General features: G+C 40.2%; 1 protein-coding gene across 10 annotated transcripts in view; it reads right to left on the bottom strand.

Moving 5' to 3' along the window:
• Positions 1-14,362, bottom strand: part of TENM1 (teneurin transmembrane protein 1) — a 3,105,198-nt gene that overhangs the window by 95,131 nt on the left and 2,995,705 nt on the right. For all 10 annotated transcript variants that reach the window (XM_074277949.1, XM_074277947.1, XM_074277946.1 and 7 more), the window contains 2 exons: positions 7,147-7,408; positions 4,011-4,278 (listed from right to left, as the gene is read on the bottom strand). In XM_074277949.1, the coding sequence (XP_074134050.1) occupies positions 4,011-4,278; positions 7,147-7,408 (530 nt within the window). The remainder of the gene's footprint in view (positions 1-4,010; positions 4,279-7,146; positions 7,409-14,362) is intronic.

Below are 14,362 nucleotides of genomic sequence, written 5' to 3'. Positions count from 1 at the left end.
AGATGCCTTTGCTGAGGACCAAAAGAGCATCGAGCTCAGCTACTGCACTGAGAGGGAACTATTTAACTTGAAAAGGCTCCAAGCCAAGACTGAAGTGGAAGGAGAGTTTGCGTGTGACTTTCTGTTTGCAGATGACCGTATATGCAATACTACCTCCGAGGCTGAGGTACAGCAGAGTACGATAATTTTGCCCTGACAACACCAAGGAAGGAGAGGTTCTCCACAAGCCAGCAATATGTCATCCATATGTGGAACCACTGATTTCAGCAAGTGGAAAGATTTTGAATGCTGAGGATGAATTCACTTACCTTGGCACTATATTTTCCAGGGATGCTCACTTTGATGATAAGGTTGATGTACACATTGCCAAAGCAAAGTGTTGAGGCTCCGAAGGAAAATGTGGGAAGTGTGGGAGAGGAGAAGTATTAGACTGACTACCAGAGTGAAGGTCTACAGAGCCATTTGCCTGGACAGTTTACCAGCGCCATGCCAGGAAACTGAATCAATCGCTTCCACTTGAATTGTCTTAGGAAGATTCTGAAGATCATCTGACAGAATAAGATACTGGAAGCTGAGGTCTTCTATGGAACTGTCCAGCAATCAAACTCTACTGCAGAGAATACAACTCTGTTGGGCTGGTCACATTATCTGAATGTCAAAACTAAGTATTACCTAAAATACTATTTTATAGAGAACTCAAGGCAAGCGTTCACAAGAAAGTCAGAAGAAGTAATATAACGTTAAAGTCTTTCTGAAGAACTTTGGAACTCATTGTGAGACATGGCAAGGGCAAGGTCCAGCACTTCCCAGCATGGGCGTGCCTTCAGCAAAGAAGAATCTGTGTCCCGAGAGTGTAGCAGAATTACAGCAGCTCAAAAGAAACATGAGATGTGCAAACTTAGAGCCATTTCCACTTCAAATAGTCACAGAGACTATGCCCAATCTTTTGGAGATCCTTTCGAGCTTATATTGTTCCGATCAGCCACTGTCAGACTCTTTACTTTGACCCTGACATAAGGACGTCACTTAGCTCCTTTTCTAGAACGAAGTCCAACAATCTGCCAAATAATAGTGCTTCTAGTTCTAATTGCTATGATTGTAAGTCTCAAAATGGAAGAGACCTCAGAGGCTATCAAGTCTAACCTTTCATTTTACGGTGAGGGAAAGAACTTGTTCAGGGTCACAACTAAGATCGTAGACCCAGAGCTACAAAGGTCCTCAAAGGCCCTTCATTTTATCATTTATTTATTTGGCAAGGCAATTGGAATTAAGTGACTTGCCCGGGGCCACACAGCTAGGAAATGTTGTGTCTGAGGCTGGATTTGAACTCGGGTCCTCCTGATTTCAAGACTAGTGCTCTATATACTATACTGCCATCTAGCTGCAGAAACCAAGACTCACAGAGACCTTTTGAAGTGGTAATACAGAAAGCAGGCCTCTGAAATGGGATTGGAATTCATTTACTCTAACTCCAGAGACTATGAACATTGCACTGATGGAAGGGGTCTTGGAGATGGCCTCATATAACTTCTGTCATAATAATAGCTCACCATGAACTCTTCAGTTCAGTGATAGACAGATGGTAAGCTTGGGTAGGGAGCCCCCAGGGAATCACAGGCCCTTTTGAGAATCTCCAAGGAATCAAAGGATTTCCAGGGGATCTCCAGGGACTCATAGATTTTTCTTTAAGGGATCCCCAGAGAATCACAGGATCTCAAGGGGATTTCTCAGAGGATCTTCAGGGAATCAATACATAATCATGGAATCTCCAGGGGATCTCTACAGAATCACAGGATCTTGGTTCTTGGGATGGAAGGAACCTCAGACTTCATCTAGTCCAACCCCTCTCACTTCATAAATGAAAAAAATCAAAGGCTGAATTTAGAGCTTGATTCTTTACAAAGTCACATCACTTCCTGATTCTATTCCATGATCATCTCCACTCTTTCATGGCCTTTTTCACCTCAAGTCTCTCCTCACTCCAATCCATCTTGCAATCAGCCACTCAAGTGATTTTCCTAAAGCGTATGTTCGATCATGTCACCTCCTACTTAGTAAGTAGCATTGGCCCCTTATTGCCACCAGGAGCAAACACAAAACACTCCATTTGACATTCAAGATCCCCCTTTGACATGCATATACTCTTTGATCTAATGATGCCGGCTTCCAGGCTGACCCAGGGACAAGACTTCCATCGCTTGAGTCTGGGTATTTTCTCTGACCATCCTCCTTGCTTGCAATACTCTCCCTCCTCAGCTCCACTTATTGATCTCCTTGGCTTCCTTGAAATCGCAACTAAAATCTCGCCTTCTACAGGAAGCCTTCCCCAACCCTTCCAAATGCCAGTGCCTTCCCTCTCTCAATCATTTCCTATTTATCCTGTATATAGCTTGCTCTCCATATATCTGTTTGCTTGCTGTCTCCCCAATTAAATTGAAAGATTTGAGAGCAAGGACTGTTTTCCCGCCTCTTTTGGTATCCCAAGTGCTAAGCATATGCAGTAAGCACTTAATAAATGTTCATCGATTAACTGATCACTCAATCACTCTGAAAGTCCTATTAAGAGCACTAGACTTGGCCTGGATTCAAATTAAGCAATAACTAGCTGTGTGACCACAGGCAAGTTACTCAACTTCTCAGAGCCTCAGTTTCTTCATCTGTGAAAATGAAGAAAGCTGAATGTCCACTATCTGCCTCCCAGACTTGTTATGAGCAAAAAAGACCTTGCCGATCTTAACATGCTATTTTTCACCTGGCCCATTGCTGCGGTAGCCTCCTAATTGTTTTGCCTGTCTTTAGGCCCTCCCTTCTCCAACTCATCCTCCACTCAGTTACCAAAACACTTTTCCTAAAGTTACCTCCTCTTACTCAATAAACTACAGTGGTTTGCTATTGATGCCAGTATCAAATGCAAAGGGATCTGTTTCATAAACTGGCCTCCTCTTCCACACATACTCTTTTACCAAGTGACACTGGCCTCCTGGCTGGCCTACCAACAAGAGATTCCAAATTCTCTGGGCATTTTCTCTTGCTTTCCTCAATGTTTGGAAGGCTTTCCTTCCATTTCATCTACTAGCCTCCCCAGCTACCTTGAAGTCCCAACTAAACATCCCACGTTTCCCAGAAATCAATATTAGTCAATCAATCAGTTAACTTACAGAAACTTATCATTTTTATCTGTTAATTATTTCCCGCCCATCCGGTACATAAATTCGTTGTATATATTTGTTTACAGCTTGTCTCTCCCTTTAGATTGTGAGCTCCTTGAGGGTAGAGACTGCTTTTTGCCCCCTTTTTGGTATGTCTCTTTCATAGAACAGTGCCCGGAACATATTTGGCGCTTAATCATCGTTTACTGACTGAAAAGGGGACTTGAATTTGACCTGAGGAATGAAACCACAATTGGCACCAATCCTTTGTTGTTTGTCCTCCCGTTCTCAAAAGGGGACCAAAGACATCAGGAAGGTGATTCCATGACTTACAGGTAAATTGGATTTAAGTGAGGGAGGCTGGGCAAGGTCATCTGCCCCACTTTCCCCTCCAGAGCCATCTGGATTTAGGGGCAAGATATAGTTCAAGAATACCAGAGATGACACGAGATGTAACAGATCTTGGCCTTTCAAGCTAAGTCTTTACCAAGTCTCAGTTTGACTGAGGATATGCCCAATCACTGATTAAGACTATATAAGAATGAGGCAGAGAATGGCCTCTTTTACCTAGCCCAAAACAATCAATCCAGGAGGGGAAGACCTTCAGGATTTCTGGCCCAAACAGAAACAACTGCTATTTACGTTCACTCTGAGCCAACCAGGGCCCAAAAATAACCAAGTGGGACATGGAGTAGGACCCACTCTTGGTCAATCAATGAGAGCCAGAGTGATTTGGGTTTAAGCACAGTCCTTAAAAAGAAATCTAGCCTATAAACCCGAACCCTTTAAGTACCTGGGAATCATAATCGGTGTAAATACAAATTAATTCATCAAGACAAGTGAACACTGTAATTTACCTACCTACTGCCTCTGCCAGGCCTGAAACCTTCTGCCCATAGATATCGGTTTTGTTCCAGGCAAACGTGTAGACAAGATTGATCGCAGCAGGAAACCATTTCTGCAACAGACGACCTTCCACCGTGACAGTGAGGTGCACCCTGATCATCCCCATGGGGACAGCCGAGTGGGTCAGCAGAATTCGGAGCAGGGTTTTGTAGCCTGGGGTTCGGCTGCTCAGGTAACTCAGTTTCACAAAACTGGAAGGGATGGGGATCTCCTCCTGTACAACCTGTGAGAGAAGTGATAGGCAGGTTTCTGTTAGGTGGGCAGCACAGGTAGCGATGACGATCACACATCTTTTCTATGGCCATTTCTATGGAGAATCTAAGCTTGGGGCAGACTGACTATTTTTTATACCCAGCAACTAACAAAGTACTATGTAGATAGTAGGTGCTTAATACACGCTTGCTAACTGATTGAGAATTTTAGTGAGACATGTTATTATGAACTTACCTTCTAATGTGGGATCAGATCTGGAAATGAGGAAGAATCATTTCCTCTGGTCATCAACCCAAGAACAAAGCCTATTTTCCAAGCATCTTCCCCACAACTGCTTGGTAGGAAGTAGAAAAACTCACATACTACATGTGGAGAAATTCTGTGCTCCAGGTCCCCTTAAGAAATCTCTCGATTACACAATTACACATACACACAAATTCACACGTGTACATGTGTTCACATGTATTTCCCCCCCACACAAAAAATTTTGTTCTGTTCTAAGACACAGATTGCAAATCCATTTCCATAATCCTTATTTAGGCTAAGCCCTCCAGAAGCAAAGACCCAGGAAGCAAGCCCATTCAGTGACATCTACTGAGGATCACAGCTACTCTACACTTTATCTTCATGGTTTCTGGGAAGTTTGTCTGCCTTGAACTACATATTTTTCATGAAACTGTATCCTCACATCTCACTGTGTTCAGAAGCACCAAATTCTGGGAATGAATTGTCATAAGATGGCACCCGTGGGAAGCAAATAATGCCTTGGCAAAGGCATTTGGGCATTAACCTTGAATGCTGTGGTCGAATGTCCCCTGAGTCCTTGGGGCTCCCTGATTTTACTATTGGAAAGGAAAAATAGGAAGTAAATGATGGAAATTGGGTGTTAAGGTCAAATCCTAGGTAGCCTGATGTCCATCTTGCAAAAGATGTCAGAGAAATAGCCCCTGGTGATAAATGATCTGATTTACGGTAAGGATGGCCAGTGTGTTTATTTTAGTCCTCTTTTTCATGTATTTCTTGGACAACTTATTCTTCTATCCTTCCATTTTTGAAGCAGCACACACAGACTGTGAATTGTTAGAGAAGTGATATATGTTTGCCAGGACTTGGAGTCCAACATATGACACTTCCTCTTGCCAGGGAATTCCTGGTCACTCTGTTGTTCCCTAGGGCTGGTGTTCCCCTCTCGGACCTGCTGACTACCCATCTGTCTTTCCTGCTCATTAAGCAGCTATCTGATCCCTCTCAGATGGTAGCAGTAGGACAGTGGTGAACAAGAACATGACATTTTTTTTTTTACAGCAACGTGCTATCCTAGGATTAACTGAGCAAGTCTTCTTTTAAAAATGAGATCCAAACTTCTAGATGATATCGGTAAAGCAAGTGAAGCTGTTACTCAATGTAGTTATCAAATGCCATCTTGCTCTTTCTTTCCTGGCTTTCTAAGAGAAAGCAACTGGAAAACCAGGGATGGAGATGTGTGGGCTGATTCCTCTGAACATTTGCTAACTAGTAGGTAGAGACGTTAATCTGGATGGAAAACCTACTGTACGTAGTCTTTCCCAATCAACAGAAAGGATTCTCTGTCCAACAAAGCAAAGCATTTTCTCTGGCTATTCTTCATACTCAGCTTAGCCTACTGATCTTCCTGGCTTCCTCTTAGTCTCTGCTAAAATCCCATATATTATTGGAAGCCTGTCCCAGGCCCTCTTAGGTTTTGTTTTGTTTTGTTTGCTTTCCCTTTGTAAATTACTTCCTAGTTATTTTGTGCATGTTTTTCTTTGAATATTCGTTTGAATGCTCTTTCCCCTATAATCTTCTCGAGAGTAGTCTTTTGCTTCTTTTTGCAATTTCCAACATTTAGAACAGTTCCTGGCACACAGCTGGTGCTTAAATGTTTGTTGATTGACTGAAATTTCAACAGAATTTAAGTTTCTTGAGGGCAAGAACTGTGTCAGTTTTGTCTTATTTTGAGAAGGAATTAGTCTGGCAATTTAAGGACTGTTCTTTTCTAAACTCTCTAGGAGTTTCAATGACAGGTAAATAGAAAAGTTCAAAAGTCAAGTAGGTTTTAAAATCATTAAGAGCCTGAACATAACTTATTGCTAGGTTAGCTGACAGGCCCAATCTTTTGAGTAATAGAGAGACAGTGGAGGCCTAGGCTCTGAATTTGATTTCTGAAGGGATTTCAATTTCAGAGCCACAAAGTGGCCATGTTTATAGACTAATAGACTATATTATTGCTGCTGCTGTTGCTGTTCAATCATTTCAGGCCTGTCCAACTCTCTGTGACACTATTTGGGGTTTTCTTGACAAAGACACTGGGATAATTGCCATTTCCTTCTCCAGTTCATTTTACAGATGAGGAAACTGAGGCAAACAGGATCAAGTGATTTGTCCAGGTCACACAGCCAGGAATTGTCTGAGACCCAATTTGAACTCGGGAAGATGACACTACCTGATTCCTTAAGACCCAGAACTCTGTCAGGCGCAGTGCCACCTAGAAACCCTAAATACATTATCACAAACCTATATTTATCTCACTCTGCACTAACCAGATTATGTTATTACAGATCTATATCTGGTGAGCTTAGAGAGTGAGATGATGGCTTTGCAGGCTAATGATTCCCATATATGGGTCAGGAGGCTTTTCTCTCCCCCATGGGCAGAGGCTTGAAAATTGAGCCCTTACTCTCTGTTTTCAGAGACATTAATTACGTGGAGATGAGGATAAAGCATCATTTTCATTTTCATATATAAAAAGATAAGATACTATATGATCGGCGCACAGGCAAAAGTCACAGCTTCCCTCCCTCCCATTATCGTGACTGTCAATTCAATCTGGTTTTCGTAACCCATCAGTCAATTTGCCTACCTGGAGCTCTGGAACAACAGTACCCCTCTCAGGGCAGGACCCTCCAAATGATGTGAGAGGAGAGGGGAGCACAATTGGGTTTGGACTCATCAAGCCAGAGATGTCACAGGATGGAGAAGGTGCAGTAGCTCTCTGCATGGTCACCTTCTCCACTACTATAAATTGGTTCCAAGGCAACCAGAGGGTCCTTTTCTCAGATAAGAATGGTGATCGGTCAAAGACCAACGTGACTGAAATCCCGCCAATGGCCACAAGATCAAAGCTAAAATGGGGAAAATAAAAAAAAAATCTGTCAAAAATTGTCAAAATAATAACTAAGACCAATTGATGGAAAGTAAAATGCTTTTCATTCCTTTCTCTCATTTTTGGGGGATACTCTTTTATTTCTGCATCAGTCATTTTTGGAAATACAATCTTGTCTTTTCTCCCAAGAAATGAACCTTCTCTTGTGAAAAAGAAAAACAGTTTATCATCAACAACCAATATAAATGAGTATACAATATTCTGTTCCCAGAGCCCTTGGTCTTTCTGCTGTAAGGTAGGAATATGTTTCATTATCTATTTTGGGACCTTTATTGGTGTTTCCATTACTCAAAGTTCAGCTTCTCTTTTGTGACTCTCTATTTACATCACTGAAGTCACTGGGTATTGTTCTTCATGTTCTATTGATTTCCATCTGATTTTCACACAAATCTTCCCACGTTTTCCTGAATTCCTCATATCCCCCATTGCTTATTATGCAATATTATTCCATTCCATTCATACACCACATACATACCAAAATACACAAACACATAGCCAGCCATTTCCCAAACGGTTGAGGATAAAACTCATTGGTTTCCAGGTCTTTGCTAACACAAAATGGGCTGCCATGAAAATTCTGCTATATGTAAAACCTTGGTCTCTGAGTTTGACCACCTTGGAGCATGTGTTTAGCAGCATGATTATGGAGTCAAAGGGTACGAACAGTTTAGGCATATTTTTTATGTATCTCCAAACTATCATCCAAAATGGCTATAATCCACCAATATTATGTTCCTATACCTATCTTCCCACAACCCTTCCAAGTCTGTTTAACTTAAGGCTAAAAAGTAGATATTATAAGGCGAATCTGCTATAAAGAGACATGCAAAATATTTGAGCATAATCTCTTGCTTTGGGTTATTTATATTAAAGTGATATACCTTGTGAATAATAAACAGCTAAATTTACAGTACCATTCCCCATGCTCTTCAGTTGAGTATAAGGAAGGGAAAATGATTTTAGGGATACAAACGTAGTACAAACTCAAACTTTAGTTCATTTACACTAGATAACATTAGTCCATCAGTTTTATTTATGTCCTTGAGTCCATGCCTTTGAGATAATGAATATGAAATTACTTTCAAAAGCATACAACACAACACAAATGTATTATAACTAGCAACATCTAATAGCTTATGTCATATAGCACATGTTAGTATGTAATACCTTGGATTTTAAAAAATCTTCTATAAAAGACATCTCTGATAAAAATCCTTGACAAGGAATTAAGGACATAATACCAATTTTTCCATATGGTACTGATTATGGGCATACAGATCACACTTTGATGGAGAAATCTTTCAGATTTAAAGAGGAAAGCTAGCATTAGACTTTTCCTGGTGTTTCAGTCACATAATTGTAACAGCATGATAATGTTCTAGTGAAAAACTTTTAAATTCAGTAGCAATCTAAAATAATCTAGAATCTAAAAGTCTAAAATAAGAAGGGGAAATGAGGAATAGAGAATAAATGAATTTTGGAGCTATACTAAAAATATAAGTTGAGATTAGAAATAATGGGTTACTCAAAAACTTTGATTCTAGACCATAAACCTCCACTGATTTAGCTCTCTGTGCTTGGATATATTATCATCATCATCACTGAAACCTGAAAACAAAATGATCTGGCTATGCTGGGCTACAATAGGGTGGTGAGGTAAGGCCATTTAAAGGTTTTTGTTTCAATCATTTGAAAGGAGGGGCTACTATTGTTAAGTTAAAGAATACACCTGATTTTATAGCCCGTTCATATCTTTTGATCATTTATCAATTATGGAATAGCTCATTTTAAAAAATAAATTTGACTCTCTTCTCTATACATTTGAGAAGTGAGGCCTTCATCAGAGAAACTTGCTTCAAAATTCTTTTCCTAATTACTATTGTTAATTGTATTTCTCCTCTATTCTGTCATCTCTCTCCTTTTACCCTTTCCCTCCTCAAAAGTATTTTGCTTCTGACCACCCCTCCCCCAATATGCCCTCCCTTCTATCACTTTTCCCCCTTCTCAAACTCCTTCCCTCTCCTATTGTCCCACAGGGTAATATAGATTTCTGTATCCATATTGAGTGTGTATGCTATTTTCTTTTTGAACCAGCTCTGAGGAGACTAAGGTACATTCATTCCCTCTACCCCTTTTTCCCCTTAAAGTGAAAAAAAAAAAAAAGGATTTTTCTTGTCTCTTTTATGACAGATAATTTACATCTCCCTTTCCTTTCACCAGTACACTCTTCTTTCACCCTTTGATTTTTTTATTTTTTAGGTATAATCCATTCAAATTCAACTCAAACCTGTGCCCTCTGTCTATATATACTCCTTCAAACTGTCATCATAATGAGAAATTTCTCATGAGTTATAATTATCATCTTCCCATGTAGGAATGTAAACAGATTAAACCTTGTTAAGTCCCTTAAGAAGCTTGCCCTTCCTTGATTACCTCCTTATGCTTCTCCTGAGTCCTGTATTTGAAAATCAAATTTTCTATTCAGTTTTGGTCAGTTCGTGGTCAGTTTGATCATGAATGCTTGAAAATCCTCTATTTCAATGAATGTTCACCTTTTCCCCTGAAGGATGACATTTAGTTTTGTTGGGTAAATGATTCTTAGTATAATCCTAGTTCCATTGTTCTCCAGAATATCATATTCTAAAGCCCTCTGATCCTTTAACATAGAAGCTGCCAGATCTTATGTTATCTTGATTGTGGCTCCACTATACTTGAATTGTTTCTTTTTGGATGCTTGAAATATTTTCTCCTTGACCTGGGAGTTCCAGAATTTGGCTATAATATTCCTGGGAGTTTTTATTTTGGGATCTCTTTCAGGAGGTGATTGGTGGATTCTTTCCAATTCTATTTTGCCCTCTGGTTCTATGATATCTGGGCACTTTTCCTTGGTAATTTCTTGAAAGATGATGTATAAGCCCTTTTTCTGATCATGATTTTTAGATAGATCAATAACTTTTACATTATCTCTCCTGAGCATATTTTCCAAGTCACTTGTTTTTCCAATGAAATATTTCATATAGTTTTATATTTTTTCATGCTTTTGATTTTGTTTTATTGTTTCTTGATTTCTCATAAAGTCATTAGCTTCCATTTCACTCAATTCTAATTTTTAAGGAATTGTTTTCCTCTGTGAGCTTTTGTACCTCTTTTCTCATTTAGCTAATTTTGCTTTTCAAGGCATTCTTCACCTCGTAAGTTTTTTGTATTTCTTTTTGTATAACTCTTATTTCTCTTCCCAATTTTTCCTCTACCTCTCTTACTTGATTTTCAAAAAAACATTTGAGCCCTTCATGGCTTGAATCCAATTCATATTTTTTTTGGAGGTTTTAGATGTAGGAACTTTGACTTTGTTGTCTTTTTCTGAGTGTGTGTTTTGATCTTTCTTGTCACCACAGTAATTTTGTATGGTCAGAAACTTTTTCTGTTGTTTACTCATTTTCCTAGCCTATGACTCTACATTTAATTCTTTGTAAAAGTAAGACTTTGCTTCCAGGGTGGAGGGTGAAATGTGGCAACCTTCAGAGGTTTTGTACAGCTGTTTTCAGAGATCCTTCTGGGGATCTGTACTGTGGGCTAGCACTACTACACAGATCTGAGTATGAGCAAAGCAACAGAGTCTTGCCTCAATGCCAACAAAGAGGCCCCTGTAATCTTCTTATCAGCCATTCAGCCAGCCTCCTTACCCGTGGGATGAGATCTCCAGAAGTCATTGCTACCACCACTGCTGCCCCAGTACTGGTACTTACTACTGCTGTTGATTCAGTGGCTCCCAAATCCCACTCCACTTCAGGGGCTCCCCTCACACCCTAGTGCGACAAACCTTTCCTGGCAACTTTCCAAGTTGTCTTTGGCATCTGTGGGCTGAGAGGTCTGGAGATTCCTGACACTGCTGGCTGATTAAGAGGGCCCAAGGTCTGCTCTTTGTCAGGGCCCGGGCTGTGCTGGTGCAGCCTGTGTTACTATTGTACTCCAGACACACTCTGGTGCAACAGACCCCTCCTGCTGACCTTCCCAATTTTCTTCGCCTGGGAAATTGTTCCACCCCATATTTTTATGAGTTCTGATGCTCTAAACTGTGTTTAGAGTCATCATTTAAAAGTATTTGGAAGGGTTTGGAGGAGAGCTTAGGTGAGTCCCTGCCTTTACTCTGCCATCTTGGCTCCGCTGCCCACTTTAACTCTTTAGAAGCAGTGTGACAGTTGAAAAAGCTCTAGTTCCAGAGGCAGGGAAATGGAGTTAAAATTTGGCTTTTGACAATGCCTATGTGACCTTGGATGTATCATCCTCGGGCTTCAGTTTCCTCCTCTATAAAATGAAGAAGCTGGATAGGTGGCTTCTAGTTCTGTGATCCTCTGATACTGTGGTAGCCCTTAACTTGTGGTCATAGGAGCTATTAAGGTTAAAAAGAGGGATCCCTGCTTCAGGAAAATTCTTGGGCTCATTAAATGCACCGTGTGATTTTCTGAAGGTATCCAGCCTAATCTTATTTGCTTTTTTCACAGGATTACCAGACTGGTAGTTTAGGGAAATTCTGTAGCTATAGTTTACTTAGAGCTTGGCAAAGCATTGATAAATTTTCTCTGGCTTCTTACCCAAAAGGCCCTCTGCAGAGCCCACAGGTGCCTGGGGATAGATTCGGAAAGGAAATTATAAAAAGAAACAGGTGTGAAATTCTTGCAAAGAAGCTACAGAAGCAGGAGATCAAGACAAAGAAGGGAAATGGCAAAGAGAGAGTGGGAGGAATCTTACTTAGTGTGGCTCCTAAGAAAGGACAATGAAATAGTCAGTGGCAGTGAGCTCCCTACTGGCTCCTTCCCACCTCTCTCCCACCTGCCACTGGGGAAAAAAAATCTCTGCAATGCTCCATAGCTCCTGTACTGTTAGAAGTCATCCCTTCAGAACGCTGTGGCTCTCAAGGATTATGTTTCATGGGAAAGACTTTAATTCTCCCTTATCATTCCCTTTATTACAGTATCAGATGAAAAAATACAAACAGGAAAGAGACTTAACCTTTCAATCCCTGGAGGATTGGAGGCCATAGTTTGGGGAAACAGTTGATAAAAGTTTTGACTGCTTGATGGAACACTTTTGTGCTCTGGTTTAAGCAGAGCTCTTTTATTAAGTATGCTACATGATCAAATTTTGTCATTGACCAAAGAAGATTCAATGAAATGGGAGCTCAGAGCTATAAATTCAATGGACGTAGCAATGGGACTACACTATAATCGTGGACATGTTACAGGCGTGGAGGCTGTATAATAATACAGTTTGGTAGATTCAGAATTGGTTAAATGACTGCAATAAGTCCGTCTGAAAGAAGGTAACTCATAGAATATACTGGGAATTTCAAGCAGTGAGACAGACACATACATGCATACACGCACATATATGTATACAGGTACATATTTTTTTTGGGGGGGTGGGGGAGTCTTTAATACACTTCTGACTATATAATCCTGGTGACAATCTAAGCTCTTCAAATATTAATCCTGGTCTTCATCTCCCTCAGGCCTGATTTCCTACTTCTCAAATGTACTTAATCCGAGGAGCCGATAAACTGGGGCTTATTGTCACACAGTCACCATATGCCCCAAACATGACAAAGGGAAAATCTTGTTTATATTTAGCACACACTTTCTGGAGCCTAAGGGGAAAGCTATAACTAGAGGGGAGATTCAGCAGGCTGCCTGGGCCTAGTCTCTGTCATATGTATACATCTGATTTCCACAGGGACTGCTGTAGAGGAATGGACTCGTCTCTCATTTTTAAATGACAAACACATTATTCCTAATTTAGTGCCCTGTGTAATCTAGAAACAGAAATTCTAGGACTTTTTGGAGGTACAATGTCAAAATACAGCAGGGTTCTCTTCCTTCACTTACTACGATTCCCTTCACTGAGACCTTCTGCACACCAGGTCTTTTAAGGAAAACTGAAGGTTTCCCTTTCAGTTTTTTCCTCCTCCCCCAATAAGGCTAATGGGGAAATTTGTTTTGCATGACTTCATATTTATAATGGGTTTTGTATTTTTTGCCTTCTCAATAGTTGGGGGAGGGATGGGAAAAGGAAGATAATTTGAAAATGAAAATAAAATAAAAGTGAATTTTAAAAAAAAATAAATAAATAAAAAAGCTAAGGGTTTATCAGACCTCCACAGGAAGCCCAAGATCCCACATGGCATACTCTATTCAAAGAGGTGGCTGTGCTCATATCAATGTCTCAATTCTTGGCATGTGGCTGAAAACACCGGGTAAAGGAGAAGCTGGTTCAATATAAAATGCACTTGGAACTGAGCTACAGGAAATCCTTATTATTTATACTAATTGAAAGAAAAGGCCAGTCTGAGTCAATGGAGAAGTCCAATTAGAGGTTCTTTGAAAGGAAATACCATATTAGTGCTTTGGAGTACATAGAGACATGCAGCCTAACTATCACTAAATCTGGGCCTGTTTTAATGACGAGATGGTTCCTCTGTAATTAGAAAGAGAACTTCCATATAAACAAATTTATACAGTAGAATTCACAAAAGTAGTTTGTTTTCTTAAGTAGCTCTAAATCCCCTTGTCGTCCTTCATAGCATGATAGCATCTCTGCTTTGGAAGGAATCTCCCTCAGAAAGCCATCATCATCTCTACATCGGTGATGGCAAACTGAAATAGATACAAAAGTCGCTGAATAAGGATTCCACCAGGTAGGTATCGACTTAGGAAATCACATGTTAACATTATCTATGTTTTATTGTATTTTTATTTATCTTGTTAAATATTTCCTAATTACATCTTAATCTGGTTTGGGCCAAACTTGGAGTGTTGCGTATTCAAGGCAGAATTTCTGATATTTCCGCTCTACAACATATTCCCAAACAAGAGGTCAGTCTTCTGTCAAAAGGGGACCTATTCCTAGCATAGCGGAA

The sequence above is a fragment of the Sminthopsis crassicaudata genome, chromosome X, assembly GCF_048593235.1.
Source record: "Sminthopsis crassicaudata isolate SCR6 chromosome X, ASM4859323v1, whole genome shotgun sequence".
Lineage (NCBI taxonomy): Eukaryota > Metazoa > Chordata > Mammalia > Dasyuromorphia > Dasyuridae > Sminthopsis > Sminthopsis crassicaudata.
This window is presented reverse-complemented; position numbering and strand designations above follow the sequence as displayed.